Below are 23077 nucleotides of genomic sequence, written 5' to 3' on the forward strand. Positions count from 1 at the left end.
GAGAGAGAGAGAGAGAGAGGTCTTCTGTCCGCTGGTTTACTCCCTGATTGGCCACAATGGCTGGAGCTGCGCTGATCCGAAGCTAGGCGCCAGAAGCTTTTTCCAGGTCTCCCATGTGGGTGCAGGAGCCCAAGGACATCCAGAAAAACAGCAGGAGAAGTGGTAGCCTCTCGTAGTAAAAGAATTCTAATTAGAACACGGAAGTGCCATTTTTATATGAAATTTTTCAAATGCTGATAATGGTCTGGTGAAACTAGTATTTCTTGTAAATTATTAAATTTTGGCACAACCTTCCTAGAGAGCAATTTGTTTAATTCAGCATAGCTGTATTTCTAGGAATTTATTTAGGGGAGTGATGTAAAATGAGAAAGGTATATGTAGGAAGATAAAATAGAATTATTTATAAGTGAGCAAAATTAGAAGTGACTTAAATATCCAGAAAGAGGAACAATTACATTATGGCAGCTCTTCTAGACAGAACATTATGCATGTGTTTAAAATAATAGTGAAAACTTTCCAGCAGCATGGAAAAATGAATGATGTAAAGTTAAGTAGAGAAAAAGCAAATTTTGTTATAATCAAAATATATGAAATATGTCCTTTTTTCCTTAAAGAAAAACTACTAAAGAATTATATCAAAATGATTACATTATGGAGTTTTTAGTGATATTTCCTCCCTCTTGCTACTAGAATTTTTTTATATAAGATTTATTCATTAATTTAAAGGCTGAGTTACAGAGAGCCAGAGGCAGAGGCAGAGGCAGAGGTAGAGAGAAAGAGAGGTCTTCCATCCATTGGTTCACTTCCCAAATGGCTGTAATGGCCAGAGCTGGGCCGATCCGAAGCCAGGAGCCAGGAGCTTCTTCTGGGTCTCTCACATGGGTGCAGGGGCCCAAGGACTTAGGCCATCTTCTGCTGCCTTCCCAGGTCATAGAAGTGAGCTGAATTGGAAGAGGAGCAGCCGGTACTCGAACTGGCACTCAGATGGGATGTCGGCACTGCAGGCAGCTGGCTTAAACCACTACACCACAGTGCCAGACCTTAGAATTATTGAATTGTATCTGGTCTTACAAAGTCCTACGAAAAATTCAGATTTGACCATTCTTTTGCTTATAGCTCTCCCATCCCACCACACAGACATTTCCTGTTGGGTAAATTCAAAAATTTATTAGTTTGATATTCAAGATCTGTCCCAATCTTTTTCTCCACTCCTGTTTTACCTGAGCCCCTGTATACTTTCACTCTTCTGTATCTTTGCCTGTGCTATTTCTCTGGCTAGAATGCCCTTTTCTTTCCATTCTCTACCTGATGAAAGCCTATTTCTTCAAAGTCAGGCTCAAATGGCAGCCCCTCTCTTTTTTTTTTTTTTTTTTTAAAGATTTAGTTTGTTTATTTGAAAGGCAGAGTTAACAGAGGGAGAGAGAGAGGTCTTTATCCACTGGTTCACTCCCCAAATGGCCACAATGGCCAGAGCTGAGCCATTCTGGAGCCAGGAGCCAGGAGCTTCTTCTGGGACTCCCATGTGTTTGCAGAGACCAAAGGACAAAGCTTTAAGCTTCTGTGCCACAGGGTCAGCCTCGGCACCCCTTCTTAAAGCCTTTCCTCTATATCCCCTTTTATTATAAGTTAATCTCTGACTTTTATTTCTTTTTTGCATCATCCCAGTATGAAACATAATATATTATGTAATAATAGATGTATTTCCTTCAGTATGTATTGATTGTTTGGCACAAAATGAGCAAACATAAATTGGTTTACTGTTAACACTTTCCGTTTGTTACAGGGGCACTTATGCAATGAGCCTTTGGATATGTACAGCTATTTGCACAGCCAAGAGATTGGCATTTCACTTGCTCAGTTCTATATCTCATGGGCTGAAGAGTATGAAGCTCGAGAAAACTTTAAGAAAGCAGATATGATATTTCAGGAAGGAATTCAGCGCAGGGCTGAACCACTGGAAAGACTACAGTCCCAGCACCGGTAAGTTGCTTCTCTGCAGTTTGTCTTACCTCTTTAAAATGGATAGAGGCTGGCGCTGCTGCTCAATAGGCTAATCTTCTGCCTGTGGTGCCGGCACACCAGGTTCTAGTCCCGGTCAGGCGCCGGATTCTGTCCTGGTTGCTCCTCTTTCAGTCCAGCTCTGCTGTGGCCTGGGAGGGCAGTGGAGGATGGCCCAGGTGCTTGGGCTCCTGCACCTGCATGGGAGACCAGGAGGAAGCACCTGGCTCCTGGCTTCGGATCAGTGCGGTGCACCGGCCACAGCAGCCATTGGGGGGTGAACCAATGGAAAAAAGGAAGACCTTTCTCTCTGTCTCTCTCTCTCACTGTTCACTCTGCCTGTCAAAAAAAAAAGGATAGAAATAAATGAACTTTTTGCATCTGAATACAGTACTCTGATGGATTGGCAAATTAAGTTTACTTAGTTACCATTCAATTTTTTAAAAGATATTTTAAAATTATTATTTACTATACAGTAAAATCCAGGCTTTGTTGTACAGTTCTATGAATTTTCTTTTTTAAAAGATTTTATTATTTAATAGAAAAACAGAGTTACAGAGAGAGAGTGAGGGAGAGATATTTTCCATCCGCTGGTTCACTCACCAAATGGTTGCAAAGGCTGGGGCTTGAGCTGGGCTGAAACCAAGAGACAGGAACTTCATCTGGGTCTTCCTTATGGGTGGCCAGGGCCCAAGCACTTGAGCCATCTTCCACTGCTTTCCCAGGCACATTAGCAGGGAGCCGAATCAGAAGTAGAGCAACCAGGACTTGAACCAGTGCCCATAAAAGAATTTTCTCATTCAGTCCCTTTGTAGACAGTACCGACTTTTACCCTGAACCCCTGGCAAACACTGATCTATTCTCTAGCCCTATAGGTTTGCTTTTTCTAAATTATAGTTATGTAGCCTTTTCAATGTGACTTCTTTGACTTATCATAATACATTTGAATTGTAAAATTTCTTTGTATTTTCTAAATACAAACCTGTTGTCAGATTGGTGATTTGTAAGCATTTCCTCCTATCTTTTTTTTTTTTTTTTTTTTTTTTTTGACAGGCAGAGTGGACAGTGAGAGAGAGACAGAGAGAAAGGTCTTCCTTTTGCCGTTGGTTCACCCTCCAATGGCCGCCACGGTTGGCGCGCTGCGGCCAGCGTACCGCGCTGATCCGATGGCAGGAGCCAGGTGCTTCTCCTGGTCTCCCATGGGGTGCAGGGCCCAAGCACTTGGGCCATCCTCCACTGCACTCCCTGGCCACAGCAGAGAGCTGGCCTGGAAGAGGGGCAACCAGGACAGAATCCGGTGCCCCGACCGGGACTAGAACCTGGTGTGCCGGCGCCGCAAGGCGGAGGATTAGCCTAGTGAGCCGCGGCGCCGGCCATTTCCTCCTATCTTAAGCCTGGTCTATTTATTCTCTCAATCGCCATTTATAGAATAAACATTTTTAATATTGAAGAAATCTAGTTTATCCATTTTTTTCTTGTATGAGTTGTGCTATATCCGAGAACTCTTTTGTCTAGCCAAAGGTCACAAAGATTTTCTCTTAAGTATTTTTTTCTCTTTAAAAAAATTTTATCTCCAAAATTTTTTTAATTTGCGTTTATTTGAGAGGTAGAGAGAGACAGAGTCTGACAGGCAGAGATCTTCAAACCTCTGGTTTACTCCCCAAATACCTGCAACAGCTAGAGCTGTGGGCCCAAGCCAAAAAAGCCCGAAACTCAATCCAGGTCTCCTACATGGGTGGCAGGGATCCAGGTACTTGTGCATAAAAGAGTTACAGAGAGGGAGAGACAGGTCTTTTTTTTTTTTTTTTTTTTTTTTTTGACAGGCAGAGTGGATAGTGAGAGAGAGAGACAGAGAGAAAGGTCTTCCCTTTTGCTGTTGGTTCACCCTCCAATGGCCGCTGCAGCTGGCGCATTGCGCTGATCTGAAGCCAGGAGCCAGGTGCTTCTCCTGGTCTCCCATGCGGGTGCAGGGCCCAAGGACTTGGGCCATCCTCTACTGCTTTCCCGGGCCATAGCAGAGAGCTGGCCTGGAAGAGGGGCAACCTGGATAGAATCTGGCGCCCCAACCGGGACTAGAACCCGGTGTGCTGGCGCTGCAAGGCGGAGGATTAGCCTGTTGAGCCACGGCGCCGGCCAGGAGAGGTCTTATATCTGCTGGTTCTCTCCCCAAATGACTGGAGCTAACCCTGTCAGAAGCCAGGAACAAAGCACCTCCTCGTGGCCTCCCATGTGGGTGCAGGGGCCCAAACACTTGGGCCATCTTCCTCTGCTTTCCCAAGCACATTAGCAGGAAGCTGGATTGCAAATGGAGCAGCCAGGAATTGAACTGGCACCCATATGGGATGCCAGCACCACAGGCTGTGGTTTTACCCACTATACCATGGTGTTAGCCCCAATTCCTTTGACTTTCTATGTAAATCTTAGAAGAAACTTCCTGAGATTTTGATTAGTATTGCATATGAGCCCCATATATTTCTGTATTTATTTTTCTTTGATTTCTTTTAGTGAGTTTTGGTAGATTTTGTCTTTTAAGGTATTGATCCATTTCATTGAAATTCATTTTGTTTGTGGACATAGGGTTGTTCATAAAATTCTTTTATTATTTTATACTTGCAGGTTATATAGTGATATTTCCTCTTTCATTCCTGGTAGTGGTAATATGTGGCTTCCCTTTTCTCAGTCTGGACATAAGTTTATCAGTTTTATTGATCATCTCAGAAAGCAGCTTTTGGATTGAGTGCTTTTCTCTTAGTGATTTTTCTGTTCTTAATTTATTTCTGCTCTTCACTTCCTTCTTCTTGCTTTGGTACAACTTGCTCTTTTTGTTATTTAAGGTGAAAGCATAGGGTCATTGATTCAAGACCTTTCTCCTTTTCTAAGTAAGTATTTCATGCCTTAAGTTTCCTTTTAGTCATTGCTTTAGCTGCAAGTTTTGATAAGCTGTATTTTCATTTTCATTCAGTTCAAAATATTTACTAATTTTTCTTGTGTCTTCTTTTTAACCTATTGTTTATTTAGAAGTGAATTATTTGATTTTGAAATTTTTTGGATTCCACTGTAGTCAAAGAATATTTGTATGATGAGTTCTTGTAAGTTTGTTAAAGTTTGTTTCATCACCCACAGTATGATCTATTTTGGTGAATGTTCCATGTGCACTTGAAAAATACATGGGTACTATGCTGTTTTGCAGTGCAGTATTTTGAAAATGTCATTTAGGTCAAGCTGATTGGTGCTTCTCTAGTGTTCTGTATCTTTGCTGACTCTGTTTGCTTGTTCTATTAGCAACTGAGAGGAGCTTTGAAGACTCTTTAATTGTGATTTGTCTGTTTCTTCTTTTAGCCCCGTCAGTTTTGCTTAGTGTATTTGAAGTTCTTTTAGAATTGACCTCTTTTTCATTATATGATGTCCCCTTTTATCCACAGTCTCCTTGTTCTAAAGTCTGCTTGGTCTGATATAAATACAGCCTTTCCAGCTTTCTTTGTTTACATATCTTTCTTTCTTTTTTTTTTTTTTTAAGATTTTTATTTATTTATTTGAGAGATAGTTACAGACAGTGAGAGGGAGAGACAGAAAGGTCTTCCATCTGCTGGTTCACTCCCCACGTGGCTGCAATGGCCGGAGCTGTGCTGATCCGAAGCCAGGAGCCAGGTGCTTCTCCCTGGTCTCCCATGTGGGTGCAGGGCCATCCTCCACTGCCCTCCCAGGCCGCAGCAGAGAGCTGTATTGGAAGAGGAGCAACCGGGACTAGATCCGGCAGCTATATGGGATGCTGACACCGAAGGCGGAGGATTAACCTACTGTGCCACTGCGCCGGCCCCTCCTTCTTTCTTTCTTTCTATTTATTTATTTATTTATTTATTTATTTATTTATTTTTGACAGGCAGAGTGGATAGTGAGAGAGAGAGACAGAGAGAAAGGTCTTCCTTTTTGCCGTTGGTTCACCCTCCAATGGCCACTGCGGCCGGCGCATTGTGCTGATCCGAAGCCAGGAGCCAGGTGCTTCTCCTGGTCTCCCATGCAGGTGCAGGGCCCAAGGACTTGGGCCATCCTCCACTGCCTTCCCGGGCCATAGCAGAGAGCTGGCCTGGAAGAGGGGCAACCAGGATAGAATCCGGCGCCCCAACTGGGACTAGAACCCGGTGTGCTGGCGCAGCAAGGCGGAGGATTAGCCTGTTAAGCCACAACGCCGGCTTCCTTCTTTCTTTTTAAATGTTTATTTTTGTCTTGAAAGGCAGAGTGACTGAGACAGAAAGATCTCAAAATCAGGATCCTGGTATTCAGTGTGGATCTTCCATATGAATGGCAGGGACTCAGATATTTGATCCATCACCTGTTGCCCACCAGGATGTGCATTAGCAAGAACTTGGAATGGGAGCTGGTGTTGTGGCACAGTGAGTTAAGCTGCCACCTGCAATGCCAGCATCCCATATGATTGACAATTTGTTTCCTGGCTGCTCCACTTCTGATCCAGCTTCCTGCTAATGGCATGGGGAAAGCAGTGGAAGATGGCCCAATCCTTGGGCCCCTGCCACCCATGTGGGAGACCCAGAAGAAGCTCCTGGCTCCTGGCTTCAACCTGGACCAGCCTTGGCCATTGCAACCAAATGGGTACTGAAGCAGCAGATGGAAGTTCTCTTTGTAACCCTGCCTTTCAAATAAGTAAATAAATCTTAAAAGCAGCAGCAGCAGCAGCAGCGAGAATGGAGAGCTGAGTGGGACATGAACACAGGTTCTCTAATATGGTTGTGGGCAACCGCAGCGGTGATTTAACTGCTGTGCCAAAGGCCTGCTCTTTGCCTTTTTTCTTTAATTGGTTGCTCTAGGTTATATAATACACTTAATATTTTACCACATCAAGTAAAATATAGAAGCTTTATAACTGTATAGGTCCCTTATCATCTCTACTTTTTTTTTTTTTTTTTTTTTTTTTAAGATTGCTTGATTAGAGAAAGGGAGCGATAGGAAGTACAAGATCTTCCATCTGCTGGTTCATTTTCCAAATGGCCACAACAGCTAGGGCTGGCCCAGGCTGAAGTCAGAGGCCAGAAACTCCATCTGGGTGGCAGGGACCTACATACTGGAGCCATTTTGTGCTACCTTCCCAGGTACATTAGCAGGCAGCTGGACAGGAAGCAGAGCAGCTGGGACTTAAGCCAACCTGGGAAAAAAGTAGAATAGCTGGGAGTCAAACCCTTACTCTGATATGGGAAGCCAATGTCCCAAGCAGCCACTTAGGCTTAACCCTCTTTTCCAGCATCCACTCCTATGATTGAGAATTGGTCACATTTTCTTCATCCTTGGTGTCAAGTAATTTTGAATTGTATCCTGAACATATAATCCTGATACTATGCTATTAGACTGAGTCCTGAATGTTGGTGTTTTAACTGAGTAAACAGCCAAACTTTGGGCATCACAAGTGCTTTTTTGTTCCAATGTCAGTTCAATTTTAAGATTTGTGATATGCTACTTTGGTCCTCTCCCATGTGTGTTGTGCCTGAGGTTTAGTTGCACTTGGGCAGTGATTTATGTCATAGTTCAGGTCTCCTGGCCCTTTTCTGTGCTGCTTTGAATCTACCCTGTGCATAGTTAGCTCAGGAGTGGGCCCAGAACTTGTGCTAATTCATGTGTGGAATCAGAAGATCCACTTTCTCACCCCACTCCTCCTCATTATTCCTCCCATACTCCTTGTCCCTTAGAGTCACCCTTTCCCAGTCCTCTGGCCAGAAAGAGGGGGGTTTCTCTGGGAGTTTTAGATTTCCATGCCCCATTACAGCAGTTCAAACCCACAAGAGAAAACAGAAGAAAAAAGAAACAGGAAACAACCCTGCGTGGGTTGTTTCAAGTTTTGACTTCTCTCCACAGTCCATTTGCTTTTGTTTACTTTTCAGAGCCCTCAGTTATGTTTTTGGTATGTTGTCTAGAGTTTTTAATTCTAATGAGTGAGAGAGAAAGAGGGAGGCTACAGTAGGCTTACTCCATCTCGGTCAGCACGTTTTTGTTTTTTTTTTTTTTTCTTCCTTCTGATAAAACTGTGGCAGCAGCACAGGAAGTTTAGTTTTCAAACTTCTGCGAGCTTTGCTAAAGTTAGACGTCGTGTTGTGTGCAACTTCATGTCACGTGGGTCAGGAAAATATGTGTGTGTCTCTGTGTGTGGAAAGAGGAAGAATGGGAAAGAGATGTGATAAAATGGATATGACAGGATGTTCATGTTTGAGTCTAGGTGAAGGGTACATGGGTGCTCACTTACTCTTTCAACTATTATGTCATTTTTTAAAATTTACAATTCAAAAGGTAATGGGAAATAATATATAAATTTATAATCATAATGAAATTGCTTATAGTATTTTTAATTGGTCAAACTTCGATATTTAAGTGAGGAGCTCAAACTCCTCTAGCTCAAACTTTCTGTGATCTCATGGTGGCTCCCTCTCTTCCTAAGAAAAGAAACGCTTTCTTGGCCGGTGCTGTGGCTTAACAGGCTAATCCTCCGCCTTGTGGCGCCAGCACACCGGGTTCTAGTCCCAGTTGGGGCGCCGGATTCTATCCTGGTTGCCCCTCTTCCAGGCCAGCTCTCTGCTATGGCCTGGGAAGGCAGTGGAGGATGGCCCAAGTGCTTGGGCCCTGCACCCGCATGGGAGACCAGGAGAAACACCTGGCTCCTGGCTTCGGATTAGCGCGATGCTCAGGCCACAGCGGCCATTGGAGGGTGAACCAATGGCAAAAAGGAAAACCTTTCCCTCTGTCTCTCTCTCTCTCACTATCCACTCTGCCTGTCAAAAAAAAAAGAAAAAAAAAAAAAAGAAAAGAAACGCTTTCTTTAGAATATTCCTATGTGTTTTCCCCCAGCCTGTTCTTTTCCTTTGCTTGGTTACTTTATTGATTTAGAATTATTTATTTATTTATTTATTTGAAAGACAGAGTTACAGAGAGGTAGAACCAGAGAGAGAGAGAGAGAGGTCTTCCATTTCCCTGGTTCACTCCCCAAATGATCGCAACGGCCAGAGCTGAGCTGATCCAAAGCCAGGAGCCAGGAGCTTCTTCCAGGTCTCCCACGCGGGTGCAGGGGCCCAAGGACTTGGGCCATCTTCTACTGCTTTCCCAGGCCATCGCAGAGAACTGGATCAGAAGAGGAGCAGCCGGGACTCGAACTGGCACCCATATGGGATGCCGGCCCGGCAGGCTGGGGCCTTAACTCACTGTGCCACAGCACTGGCACCGTTTGGTTACTTTAACAAATTAGACATTTTGATGCTGGTGAGTAGTGAGCATTTCACCAAAGATTCACTGTCCATTCTTTCACTTCAGACAATTCCAAGCTCGGGTGTCTCGACAGGCCCTGCTGGCACTTGAAAAGGAGGACGAGGAGGAAGTTTTTGGAGATTCTGTACCACAGCGAAGCACACTGGCAGAGCTGAAGAGCAAAGGGAAAAAGACAGCAAGAGCACCAGTCAGCCGTGTTGGAGGTGCTCTCAAGGGTAAGTTTGTTAAATGCCATTTTGGAAAACCCTTAGTCTCTGGTGATAGGCAGATTAGGTAAGCAGATAATGCATAACTATACATGTAGACAGAGTCATAATTTTCTGAGAACTGGGTGATAGAAAGAAAAGTGTTAAAGGAGAGCTAATATACAGTGTGCAGTAAAATCAAAGCCCATCAGTGGTTTTGTGTTTTAAGTAAAGACCTGATTCAAGTTGTTAGGATGCCTTGAGACATTCGGAGGGGTGTTAGCATTGTGGTGCAGTGGGTTAAATTTTGCTGCTAGGGTGCCAGCATCCCAAATCAGAGAGCTGGCTGGAGTCCTGGCTGCTCTACTTCCCATTCGGCTCCGTGCTAATATGGGGAAGTGCTTGGGCCCCTGCCACCCATGTGGGAGATCAGGATGGAGTTCCTGGCTTCTGGCTTCAGCCTGGCCCAGCCCTGACTATTATGGCCATTTGGGCAGTGAGCCAGTAGATGGAAGAGCTCTCTCTGATGCTCTGCTTTTCAAATAGCTTGTTGTTCTCTGTACCTTTTATTCCATTTTTCTATGAACCTGAACCTGCTCTAAAAAATGGTCATTGTTAATTTTTAAAAATGCTTATTGTTGGTCATTTTTGACTATACAAATAGTCCAACTTCTGGCCCTAAAAGGCTGGTGAAAGAATTTTTAAACAGGTCAGCATCATTCTCTGAGGCTTTGGTGCACGTAGGCTTTGAAGTGCCTACCATATTACTACATGTCTTCTTTCAGTTAACAGCTCGTGAGCATAAGTAACAGAGTAGATAAAAGCAGGACTTGTTCGGTTTAATTTTTTTTTTAAGAAATCTTTCAGTTCTGTGATGGTAAAAATGTAAGTATTCTTGATTTGAGGAAGAATAGATTTAAATTATCTGTCATCTAAGTTAATAATTAAATATTTTACATGTAGTTTTATTTTTTTTCCTAGCTCCAAGCCAGAACAGAGGACTTCAAAATCCAGTTCCTCAACATATGCAAAGTAATTGTAGAATTACTGTTTTTGATGAAAACACGGGTGAGGCTTCTCTAGCAGAGTTGTCTAAGCCTGCAGTCCAGCCATGGACAGCACGCCCTGTGGCCAGGGCCAAAGAAAATGAGCTGCAAGCAGGCCCTTGGAACATAGACAGGCCCTTGCAAAACAAGGTAAGGACTCTTAGATCCAGTGTATTTATCTGTCAACCTAACACATCAGATTTAGAGTAAAGGAGTGTTTTAATTCCTCTTGAATATTTAGGCCTGGTTGGCATATGCTGTGTTAGAATGTAAAACTATGGTAATTTAAATTTTCTTCTTCATCTTTAGCCTCATGATAATACAGCTTTTGTGGCAGTTGGGCCCCCTGTGCGTCCCAGTTTTACTCCATATGTGGAAGAGACTGCACAACAACCCGTTATGTAAGTTTGAGTTCCAGATTTTTTTTTAAGACAGAAAAACATACAATGATCTCCCATTCTAGTTTACTCCCTAAGTGTCATCAACAGCTGGGACCATGCCATGCTGAAGTGAGGAGCTAGGAACTTAATCCATGTCTCCCATGTGTGTGACAGGAGCTAAACTAAGTGAGCCATCACCTGCTGTCTCTCAAGGTACTCCCTAGCAGGAAGCTGGAATCAGAAGCAGAGCTAGGAGTCAAACAAAGCCCTATGATACAGGATGTGGGCGCCGCAAGCAGCATCTTAATGGTTATACCAAATGCCTACCCCTGAATTCCAGATACTTTAAAAAGAGAATTACTAAAGGTGGGCACAGGCACCTATCCTCATTCCCAAAGGCATTTTCTTCTTGGTAAGAATGAAAGTACTCAAAGTTTTGTTCATCCTTTTTTTTTTTTTAATTTTTGACAGAGTGGACAGTGAGAGAGAGAGAGAGACAGAAAGGTCTTCCTTTTGCCGTTGGTTCACCCTCCAATGGCCGCCGCGGCTGGCGCGCTGCGGCCGGTGCACCGCGCTGATCCGATGGCAGGAGCCAGGTGCTTCTCCTGGTCTCCCATGGGGTGCAGGGCCCAAGCACTTGAGCCATCCTCCACTGCACTCCCTGGCCACAGCAGAGAGCTGGCCTGGAAGAGGGGCAGCCGGGACAGAACTGGCGCCCCGACCGGGACTAGAACCCGGTGTGCCGGCACCACAAGGTGGAGGATTAGCCTAGTGAGCCACAGCACCGGCCTTTGTTCATCCTTTTATTAAGAAATAAACTGATTTATTAGGTTTATATTTCTATTGCTGTAGCAAAGATAATTACTGTGATTTAAATGAGATGTTCTACTTTTGTTATTGACAGTAATTAGAAATTACAATCATTTTCCTATTTAACCATCTTGTTTTTTCCTCTAGACATCTTTTTCCCTTCTTTCTAACTCTTAGCATTTCTGTCTCTAAGAAAAAGTATCGTAGGTGTGGTTAATCAAGCCAGTCTGAGATTTAATCTAATATTTAACATGGCTGAATTCTAAATATTTGGTTGAATTCTGAGTCCCATTGCAATAATTTCCTCATAATGACTTAATTTTTATTTTTTAAAGATTTATTTTGGGGCCAGCCCTATGGCATAGCTGGTAAAGCTGCCACCTGCAGTGCCGGAATCCCATATGGGTGCCAGTTTGAGTCCTGGCTGCTCCACTTCTGATCCAGCTCTCTGTTATGGCCTGGGAAAGCAGTAGAAGGTGGCCCAAGTCCTTGGGCCCCTGCACCCATGTGGGAGTCCCTGAAGAAGCTCCAGACTCCTGGCTTCGGATCAGCCCAGCTCCAGCCATTGCAGCCATCTGGGGAGTGAGCCAGTGATGGAAGACCTCTTCCTCCCTCTCTCCCTTCCTCCCTCTCTGTAACTCTGCCATCAAATAAATAAGTAAATATTTTAAAAAGGCAGTTACAGAGAGAGGTAGGGAGGAAGAGAGTTCTTCCATCTGCTAGTAAATTCCCCAAATGGCCGCCATGACCGGGACCAGGCTAGGCTGGAGCCAGGAGCTTCTTCTGGTTCTCCCACATGGGTGCAGGGGCCCAAGCACTTGAGTCATCCTCCACTGCTTTCCTAGGTGCATTAGCAGGAAGCTGGATCAGAAGTGGAGCGGCTGGACTTGAACTGGCACCCATGTGGGATGCTGATACTGTAGACTGGGACTTTAACCAGCTGCGCCACAGCACCGGCTCCTCATACAACTTTATAACCCTCACTTTATGCCACGTAATAGTAGAAATGCAAAAATAAAGAAAATTTTGAGCATATCCTGTCTGATTAGAGACTCAAGACAAGGGAAGCTCTTTTTAAGAAAATCATATGAGCCTTTATAAAAATTAATAGCAAAACATTTATAGATGCTTAATTTTTCTGAAGTTTCAAATTGCTTTGCAGGAACATGGATTATGTCAAATATTAATGTGGTATAGGAAATGTTAAAATTAATTTAAATTCTTTCTTCTGAGTGTTTGATTCCTTTAACACATTTTCCTTTAGGTTTTTACTTTTCTTAATGATGTGTAGGAACTCTTCATAGATAAGAAAACCAGTTAAAATCTATAATAGGAATTACAAATATCTCCCCTCCTCCCAGTTTGTCACTTTTTTTTTATCCTATGTAGCAATAACTGTTATAAATAATTTTAGATTTTATACAATTGAATTTTTTTTTTTTTTAATTTTTGACAGGCAGAGTGGACAGTGAGAGAGAGACAGAGAGAAAGGTCTTCCTTTTGCCGTTGGTTCACCCTCCAATGGCCGCCGCGGTAGCGCGCTGCGGCCGGTGCACCGTGCTGTTCTGATGGCAGGAGCCAGGTGCTTCTCCTGGTCTCCCATGCTGGTGAAGAGCCCAAGCACTTGAGACATCCTCCACTGCACTCCCTGGCCACAGCAGAGAGCTGGCCTGGAAGAGGGGCAACTGGAAGAGGGGACTAGAACCCGGTGTGCTGGCGCCGCAAGGCAGAGGATTAGCCTGTTGAGCCACAGCGCCGGCAATTGAATTTAGCATTTTTTTTTTTTTTGGGGGGGGGGCTTCTCTGTCCCCATCTGTTGTTGTTAGTTCTCTATCCATTCTCTAGGCTATTACAGGTCTAAAGTGCACATATGATTGTGTTGTCTTCAAGATGAAAATCTCCTGCTAGCTCCCCATAACCTTTCAGATGTAGCCCAAACTCAGCAGTCTGAGATTTGGCCTCTGCTAACATCTCCAGTTTTCGCTTCAAAGCTACCCTTTACCCCCTTCCAGCAGACTGATTCTTATGCCTCCTTTAGGCCTCTACTCAGATGTCAGCCCCTCTAGACACCCTTTTGGGAAGTGCTTCCTACCATTCTTGCCCATCTGTGTCCGGCTCCTGGACTCATCTGCTGTGGTTTACCATGTGCTCTGGGTTGCTGTGTTTACTGTCTGTCACAGCCTTTCTTATTTTTCCCTGCCTACTGGAGTGTGACCTCCTTCTGGTTAGTGGCTGTGTCTTCCTACTCTTTAATTCCAGTCCTTGGGCTCCTGTACCCATGTGGCGACCCAGGTGTAGTTCCAGGCTCCTGGCTTTAGTCTGACCCAGGCTCAGCAGTTGTAGCCATGTGGATAGTGAACCAGTGGATAGAAGATCTCTCTCTTTCTTTCTCTCTTCCTTTTTTTCTGTAACTCTGCATTTAAAATGAATAAATAACTCTTCAAATATATATATATGAATTGAAAAATAAATTACTAGGGATTCTGTTGAATCTATAGGTCACTTGAATTAATGGCATATTAAGTCTTCTGATCCTTGAACATGGGGTATCATTCCACTTATGTCTTCTAATTCCTTTCAACTATATTTTATGGTTTTCAGACTATGTCTTGTACTTTTCTTTAATTAATAGACTTTATTTTCTTTGAAGATTTATTTTTTTATTTACTTGAAAGAGTTATAGATAGAAGAAAAGACAGATCTTCCATCCACTGGTTTACTTCCCACATAGCTTCAATGGTTGGGGAGGGGCAAGGCAAAAGCCAGGAGCCAGGAGTTTCATCCAGTTCCCCAACATGGGTGCAGGGGCCCAAGCACTTGGGCCATGATCCACTGCTTTCCCAGGAGCATTAGCAGGGAGCTGGATTAGAAGTGGAGCATCCAGAACTTGAACTGGTACCCGTATGGGATGTGGGCATTCAGGCAGTAGCTTAACCTGTTGTGCCACATCCCCAGACCCAGTAGACTTTATTTTTAAATTTGTTTTTTTGTTTTTTTTTTTTTTTTTTTTGACAGGCAGAGTGGATAGTGAGAGAGAGAGAGACAGAGAGAAAGGTCTTCCTTTTTGCCGCTGGTTCACCCTCCAATGGCCGCTGCGGCCGGCGCATAGTGCTGATCCGAAGCCAGGAGCCAGGTGCTTCTCCTGGTCTCCCATGCGGGTGCAGGGCCCAAGGACTTGAGCCATCCTCCACTGCCTTCCCGGGCCATAGCAGAGAGCTGGCCTGGAAGAGGGGCAACCTGGATAGAATCCGGCGCCCCGACCGGGACTAGAACCCGGTGTGCTGGCGCCGCAAGGCAGAGGATTAGCCTGTTAAGCCACGGCACCAGCTTTTAAAATAATTTTTAGGTTTACAGAAACATTGAGTAGTACAGAAAGTTTCTGTATGCTCCCTTCCCCCAACCTTATATAATTTGCCTTTTTATTTTTTTTAAGATTTATTTATTTATTTGAAAGAGTTACACAAAGCATGGGAGAGAGAGAGAGAGAGAGAGATCTTCCATCTGCTGTTTCACTTCCCAGATGGTGGCAGTGGCTGGGGCTAAGGCAGTCCAAAGCTAGGAGCCAGAAGCTTCATCCAGGTCTCCCACATGAGCGTCAGAGGCCCAAACACTTGGGCCATCTTCCACTGCTTTTTCCAGGCCTTTAGCTGGCAGCTAGATTGGAAGTGGAGCAGCTGGGACTTAAATCAATGTCCATATGGGATGCTAGCTAGCATCCCAGGTGGCAGCTTTACCCACTATACCACAATGCCGGCCTCATAATCTTTTATTAGTGTGTTACATTTGATATAATTGATGAACCAATATTGACACATTATTACTGGCTGAAGTCTATGATTGTTTTTCTTTTAAAGATTTGTTTACTTGAAAAGCAGAGTGAAAGAGAGGAAGACACATAGAGAGTTAGTGATCTTCCGTCTGCTAGTTCATTCCCCAAACGCCCGTAACAGCCAGGGTTGAAGTAGGCCAAATGCAGGAGCCAAGAATGGGTGGAAGGTGTTCAAGCACTTGGGCCATCTTCTGCTGCTGTCCAGGCAAATTAGCAGGGAGCTGGATCAGAAACAGAGCAGTCGGGACTCAAACGGGCACTCCAACATGGGATGTAGGTGTTCTATATGGTGGTCTAACCCACTGCACTGAAACACCTACCCCTAAAGTCTGTTGTTTGTATTAGGGTCACTCTATTTGTGGGGGTTTTATTTGTTTACTTGAAAGGCAGTTACAGAGAAAGAGGGAAAGATAGAGGGAGATCGTCCATCTGTTGGTTCACTCCCTAAATGGCCGCAACGGTTGGGGCTGGACCAGGCTGAAACCAGGAACCAGGAGCTTCCTCTGGGTCTCCCACATGCTTGCAGGGGCCCAAGCATTTAGGCCATCTTCTGCTGCTTTCCCAGCTGTGCTAGCAGGGAGCTGGATCACAAGTAGAGCAGCTGGGACTCAAACCGGTGCCCATTTGGGAAGCCAGCTCTGCAGGTAGCGGCTTTACCTGGTACACCACAACGCTGGCCCCTCTATTGCTTATTTTATTCTTTATAAAGGTACTATAAAGTAGAATTTTTTTATATATATATTTTTTATTTATTTGAAAGAGTTACAGAGTTGGCTGGGACTGGGTGAGGCCGAAGCCAGGAGTCAGGAGCTTCATTTTGGTCTCCCATGTGGGTGGCAGGGGCCTAAATTCTTGGACCATTTTCCACCATGTTCCCAGGCCATGAGCAGAAAACTGGATTGGAGGTGGTGCAGCTGGAGCTCAAACCGGTGCCCATACGGGGTGCTGGTGTGGCAGGTGGCAGTTTTAATGCACCACAACACCAGCCCCCAGAATTGTTATCTTAATTTCATTTTTGGATTGTTCATTGCAAGTGTATAAAATACACTTGATTTTTATATATTAATCTTATTCCTCTGATTAACTCATTATTTAACAATTTTTTAGTGAGTCTTTAGGATTTTTTATATCTAAGCTATGTCATTTGCAAATATAGTTTTACTTATTCCTTCCCCATTTGGACTCGTATTAATTTTTTTTCTTGCCTAACGGACTTGGCTAGAATTTTTGGTACAGTGTTGAATGGAAGTGGCAAGTCTTATTAATAAGTCTCTGTCTGGTTCTTGACCTGAGGAAACACATCCTGTCTTTCACCATGAAATATGGTGCTAGTGTGCGTTTCTCATAGAAGTCCTTTATGAGGTTGAACAGTTAGAGCGGTTTTTTAAGCATGAAAATGCTCAAATCCGGCCGGCGCTGTGGCTCACTAGGCTAATCCTCCGCCTTGCGGCGCCAGCACACCGGGTTCTAGTCCCGGTCGGGGCACCGATCCTGTCCCGGTTGCCCCTCTTCCAGGCCAGCTCTCTGCTATGGCCAGGGAGTGCAGTGGAGGATGGCCCAAGTGCTTGGGTCCTGCACCCCATGGGAGACCAGGATAGGCACCTGGCTCCTGCCATCGGATCAGCGCGGTGGGCCGGCCGCAGCGCGCCTACCGCGGTGGCCATTGGAGGGTGAACCAACGGCAAAAGGAAGACCCTTCTCTCTGTCTCTCTCTCACTGTCCACTCTGCCTGTCAAAAATAAAAAAATAAAAAAAATAAAAAATAAATGCTCAAATCCTACTGTTACAGGTTCTTATTAGTGGCTCTGGGAGGGACTAAATATCTGTTCTTGTGAAGAGGCGTATTAATAAATAAGGTGAGATGAGGACATCTGCTTGTCCTCTGTCACTCACCTGTTACCTCAGTAGGGAACCTTGAACTTCCTGTCATCATTTCCCTATTGCTACATTCCTAACTTTTAACTATTTTGGGTGCTAAATTGTGAAGCACTGCCTTATTTTGTAGATAAACTTTTCATACTCTGAGTTAAAATGTGGTATCAAAATTTATTGTAAGCAGTATAAGATATTTGACAATCTTAACTTTCATTTAATTCCCTTCCTCATCCTAACAGATTTGGTACTCAGAACATAATTATTAATTACTCTTGTAAGTTATTTTTAGCCTCTTAATCTCATTTTTTTAAATGGATTACATATATATATATAGTCTTATTTTTTTGTTTTTTTAGATTTACTTATTTTGAAAGTCAGAGTTACACAGAGAGAGGAGAGAGAGAGAGGTCTTCCATCCAATGGTTCACTCCCCAGATGGCTGTAACAGCTGGAGCTGTGCCAGTCCAAAGCCAGGAGCCAGGAGCTTCTTCCGGGTCTCCCATGCAGGTGCAGGGGCCCAAGCGCTTGGGCCATTTTCTAATGCTTTCCCAGGCCATAGCAGATAGCTGGATCGGAAGAGGAGCAGCTGGGTCTCAAACCAGCGCCTATATGGGATGCCGGCGCTTCAGTGGCGTTAACCCATTGCCACAGCGCTGGTCCCATATATAGTCTTGTTACTAACTTTTTCTATGTGTTTGGTCAAAATATGTACAAAATAACTTTTTTTAACTCTGATGGTGAACAGTTGTTACTTTGCTTCTTTAGGACCCCATGTAAAATTGAACCCAGTATAAACCATGTTCTAAGCACCAGAAAGCCTGGAAAGGAAGAAGGAGACCCCCTGCAAAGGGTTCAAAGTCATCAGCAAGAGTCCGGAGAAAAGAAAGAGAAGATGATGTACTGTAAGGAGAAGATTTATGCGGGAGTTGGGGAGTTCTCCTTTGAAGAAATCCGGGCTGAAGTTTTCCGGAAGAAACTAAAAGAGCGAAGGGAAGGTATGTGTCTGATCGAATTCAAGTTTGTGGAAGTAGCTTAACTTAGTTGTGGGAAGGTTGCGCTTTTAAGATAAACCAGGGGAAAACGGCCCCATTATTAGTAGCTTTATGTGGTGTTTCTGTGACTGTCCTATGTCTCTCCGTATATAAGCTGAACCCTGATTGCTGCTTCCTCAAAAACTCAAGGGGAAAGAGACTCAGTCCATGTTCAGGAGTGAAAGAAAAGTTCTGAACTATAGGAATAAATTCATTTTCCCTAAAATAATAATCACAGCTGTGACACCCAACTGGCATGTGTGTGTATAACATGCCTTCCCTTCATTTCTTTTCCTAATGTTGCCTGTTTCACTTTACCTTTGATACTATGTCTAAAATTCCTCCAAGGACTTAACATGGATTAACATACTTGGTCACACCTCAGTCACTTAATTATTTAAAATTTTTTTTTTTCTAATTTATCTTATTTATTTGAAAGACAGAGTTACAGGGAGAAAGGGAGATAGAGAGATAGATCCATTGATTCACTCCCTAAATGACCACAATGGCTGGAACTGGGCCAGGCCAAAGCCAGGAGACTGGAACTCCATCTGGGTCTCCCATGTAGGTGCAGGGGCCCAAGCACTTGGACCATCTTCTGCTGCTTTCCCAGGTGCATTAGCAGGGAGCTGAATCAGAAATGGAGCAGCCAGACTTAAATGGGATGCCAGAGTTGCAGGCGATGGCTTAACCCACTGTACCACAATGCTGACCCCATTTTTATTGTTTTCTTAAAGACATTAGGACATTATCTTTTTATTCATATTTTTGGTTTGTTTGCTTGAGAAACAGTGACAGACATATCTTTCATCTGCTTGTTTGTTCACCAGATGCTCACAACAACCAGGACTGGAACAGGCCAAAGCCAGGATTTTGGAATTCAGTCTGGGTCCTCCATGTGGGTGGCAGGGGCCCAATACTTGATCCATCACCTACTGCCTCCCAGGGTATACCAGTTAGCAGAAAGCCAGAAGCAGAAGCAGAACCAGGACTCAAACGCAGGCATTCCCATGTGGGATGTGGGTATCCCAAGTGGCATCTTAACTGCTGTGACAGATGCCCACCCTAAAGACAATATCTTATTTCTAAATTAAGGGATGCTTGGGGCCGGTACTGTGACGAAGAAGGTTAAAGTCCCAGCCTGCAGCACCGGCATCCCATATGGGCACTGGTTCGAGTCCCGGCTGTTTCTCTTCTCATCCAGCTCTCTGCTATGGTCTGAGAAAGCAGTGGAAGATGGCCCAAGTTTTTGGGCCCCTGCACCCGCATGGGAGACCTGGAAGAAGCTCCTGGCGCCTGGCTTCAAATCAGCTCAGCTCTGGCCATTGTGGTCATTTGTAGAGTGAACCAGCAGAATGGAAGACCTCTCTCTCTCTCTCTGTGCCTCTTTCTCTCTGTGTGTAACTCTGATTTTCAAATAAAATTTTAAAAATTAATTAATTAAGGGATGCTTTGCAGTAAATTGGGAAATGGAAAGCAGTTCTGATTCTGGAGGCTAGAGTACTTGGAGGAAGGTGAGTAGGCTAAGAAGTAGGAAGTATGGCACTCGGGACGTCAGGCATTAGAAGGTGGGGAGCAAAGACGGCATAGGAGAAGAGTTGGGAGAGGATCTAGAGATATTTAATCCATTTAGAGATTTTCACTGAGATGTGTATCAGGAAAGAAGAAAGTAATGTTTCTTTGCATATGAATATCCAGAATAACCTGCTATTATAGCTCAGCTCTCAACTTTTGTAAAACAGATTGCTAGTAAATTTGGAATGCCTTCATTTATTACGTCAAGTAGTGCCTTCCAAGATTGACAGAAGTGTTCAGGGTTCAAATAATATATTGAAAGACAGAACTTAGGTGTCTAGGCTAGGAGAGAGGGATTTCTGCAAAGCAAAAGTTTTTAAAAAATAGGTACCGGGGCAGGTATTTGGCAAAGGTTAAGTTTCAACTTGAGACCCCCCCACCCCCCCACACACACCCCGGAACCTGTATGGAGTGCCTGGGTTCAAGTTCCTGCCCTGCTCTCCATGCCAGCTCCTGATTACGTACCTCCTGGGAAGCAGCAGGTGATAACTCAGGTAGTTGGGTCCCTGCCACCCAAGTGGGAAACTCAGGTTGAGTTCTTGAGTCTTTTTTTTTTTTTTTTTGACAGGCAGAGTGGACAGTGAGAGAGAGAGAGACAGAGAAAAGTCTTCCTTTTCTGTTGGTTCACCCTCCAATGGCCGCCGCGCTACGGCCAGCACACTGTGCTGATCCGAAGGCAGGAGCCAGGTGCTTCTCCTGGTCTCCCATGCGGGTGAGGGGCCCAAGCATTTGGGCCATCCTCCACTGCACTCCGTGGCCACAGCAGCGAGCTGGCCTGGAAGAGGGGCAACCAGGATAGAATCCAGCGCCCCGACCAGGACTAGAACCCGGTGTGCCGGCGCCGCAAGGCGGAGGATTAGCCTATTGAGCCGCGGCGCCGGCCCAAGTTCTTATGTCTTAACTTCAGCCTTAACTTCAGCCTGCCTCAGCCTCCACTTTTGGGATGTGTACGAGCAAATAGGAGATGTCTCTCTGCCTGTGAAATAAGTAGTAATAAAAATAAATTAATAAAAACTTTCAAAAATGCTTGTATTAAAAAAAATGAAATTTACCCCAACAAAGAAATGAGGTCAGGAGAGTTAAATATGAGCTAGAAAAAGAATGAGGTGTCTAAAGTGAAAGTTGTTTACTTAAGGGAAAATCCTAGCTTACAGTGAGAATACAGAAGTAAGGTTAAAGTACATTTTATCCTCAGCTGGCCAGAAAATGACCCATGTTAGGTTTTGGTGGGATCTAAATAGCTAAAAAGGAGTATTGACCTCTGAGGGTTTCCTGACCTGGTCTCTGAATCCAGTTTCTGAACTTACAATTTCCATCTGTGTATGGTTTGTACCCTTATAAGTCCTCAAACCTGTAAACATGGTTTTTATTTATTTATTTGAAAGTCAAAGTTACAGAGAAGGGGAGAGAGCTTCTATCCACTGGTAAACTCCCCAAATGGCTGCAACAGTCACATCTGGGCCAGGTTGAAGCCAGGAGCCAGGAACTCTATTTGGATCTCCCATGTACATGGCAGAGACCCAAGTACTTGAGCTGTCACCTGCTGCCTCCCAGGTGCAGTAGCAGGGAGCTGGATTGGAAATAGAGCAACCAGGATGTGAACCAGTGCTCTGATACGGGTTTCACAAGCAGTAGCTTAACCTGCTATACCACAATGCCTGCCTCTAAATATGGATTCTTTACAATTATTGAAACCTGGCTTCAAAGAGGGATACAAGGAAAGAAGAAGCCAAAATCTAAGTTGACAAGATGGTTGTTCTTGTTGCTGATCCCAAACCATTTTCTTCCCATTCCTTCGAAAACTCTGGCTTCTTTCAGAGTTATATCCTTCAGTTTTTCTGTGTTTTCTGAGTCTTCCCTAGCAATTCTCATCTCAGACGTTTCAGTCTCTCCCTTTCATTCAATTGATTGAGCACCTGGCTTGCTAATTTTCTTTTCTTTAAAGCTTTATTTATTTGAAAGGGAGAGTGACAGAGAAAGAGAAGAGACAGAAGAAAAGAGGTCTTTCATCTGCTGGCTCACTCCCCAAATGGCCATAATGGTCAGGGCTGGGCCGTGCTGAAGCTAGGAGCTCCATCTGGGTTTTCCACATGGGTGGCAGGGGTCCAAGTACTTGGGGCTGTCTTCTGCTGCCTTCCCAGGCACATTAGCAGGAAACTGGATTGGAAGTGGAGCAGTCAGGACTAGAACCAGCACACTGATATGGAATGCCAGCATTGCAGGTACTGTGCCACAATGCCAGCCCACGTATCTTTTTTTCCTATGCCTATGTCATCCTTAGCTTCTCAACTGCTTGACTTCCTATAATCTCTTCCTTTACCTTACCCATCACCGCCTCCCATAGTCTATTGACTGTCATTTCGTGACTGTACCACTGTAGAAATCCCTACCTAACAATCTTATCATACTTCCCTGGTAGATCAGTTTTTTCCCTCTGCTAAAACAACTAATTTTCTTTTCTATTTTTAAATCTTCTCAGTTTGATCTAGCTTGCTTCATATTTCATTGAGAAAATAGAAGCAATCTAATGGTAACACCACTTTATCACCACCAAATCTACCTTACCTGCAGTTTGTACTCATACACTTAACCGTACAGTATTTCTGTTCAAATTGTTAAGATTTCTCTGGCTTTTAGAGCTCATCCTTACTCACCTCAAGGATTTGGTCCTTACAGCTTTTTTCCTGCCTCTCTCCTTTTTCCCTTTCTACTAAACTGTTCTCATCATAAAATATATTCCCACAAAAAAAAAAGAACCCTCTGCTATCTCAATATTCCTCTCTGGGGCTGGCGCTATGGCGTAGCAGGTGAAGGCACCCCCTGCAGTGCTAGTTCTCATTTGGGCATTGGTTTGAGTCCTGGCAGCTCTACTTCTGAGCCGGCTCTCTGCTATGACCCGGGAAAGCAGTAGAAGATGGCCCAAGTCCTTGGGCCCCTGTACCCACGTGGGAAACCTGGAAGAGGCTCCTGGCTCCTGGCTTCGGATCGGCCCAGCTCCGGCCATTGTGGCCAATTGGGGAGTGAACCAGCGGATGGAAGACCTCTCTCTCTTTCTCTCTCTCTCTGCCTTTCCTTCTCTCTGTGTAAC

The 23077-nt window shown here is 44.3% G+C and overlaps 1 protein-coding gene across 2 annotated transcripts in view; it reads left to right on the forward strand.

The window, feature by feature from the left end:
• BUB1B (BUB1 mitotic checkpoint serine/threonine kinase B) overlaps nucleotides 1-23077 on the forward strand; it is a 69364-nt gene that overhangs the window by 18291 nt on the left and 27996 nt on the right. For both annotated transcript variants that reach the window (XM_062205616.1, XM_062205617.1), the window contains exons 5-9: nucleotides 1784-1980; nucleotides 9304-9473; nucleotides 10425-10639; nucleotides 10799-10890; nucleotides 18149-18378. In XM_062205616.1, coding sequence (XP_062061600.1) covers nucleotides 1784-1980; nucleotides 9304-9473; nucleotides 10425-10639; nucleotides 10799-10890; nucleotides 18149-18378 — 904 coding nt within the window. The remainder of the gene's footprint in view (nucleotides 1-1783; nucleotides 1981-9303; nucleotides 9474-10424; nucleotides 10640-10798; nucleotides 10891-18148; nucleotides 18379-23077) is intronic.

This window comes from Lepus europaeus, chromosome 11 (genome assembly GCF_033115175.1).
Source record: "Lepus europaeus isolate LE1 chromosome 11, mLepTim1.pri, whole genome shotgun sequence".
NCBI classification, from domain to species: domain Eukaryota; kingdom Metazoa; phylum Chordata; class Mammalia; order Lagomorpha; family Leporidae; genus Lepus; species Lepus europaeus.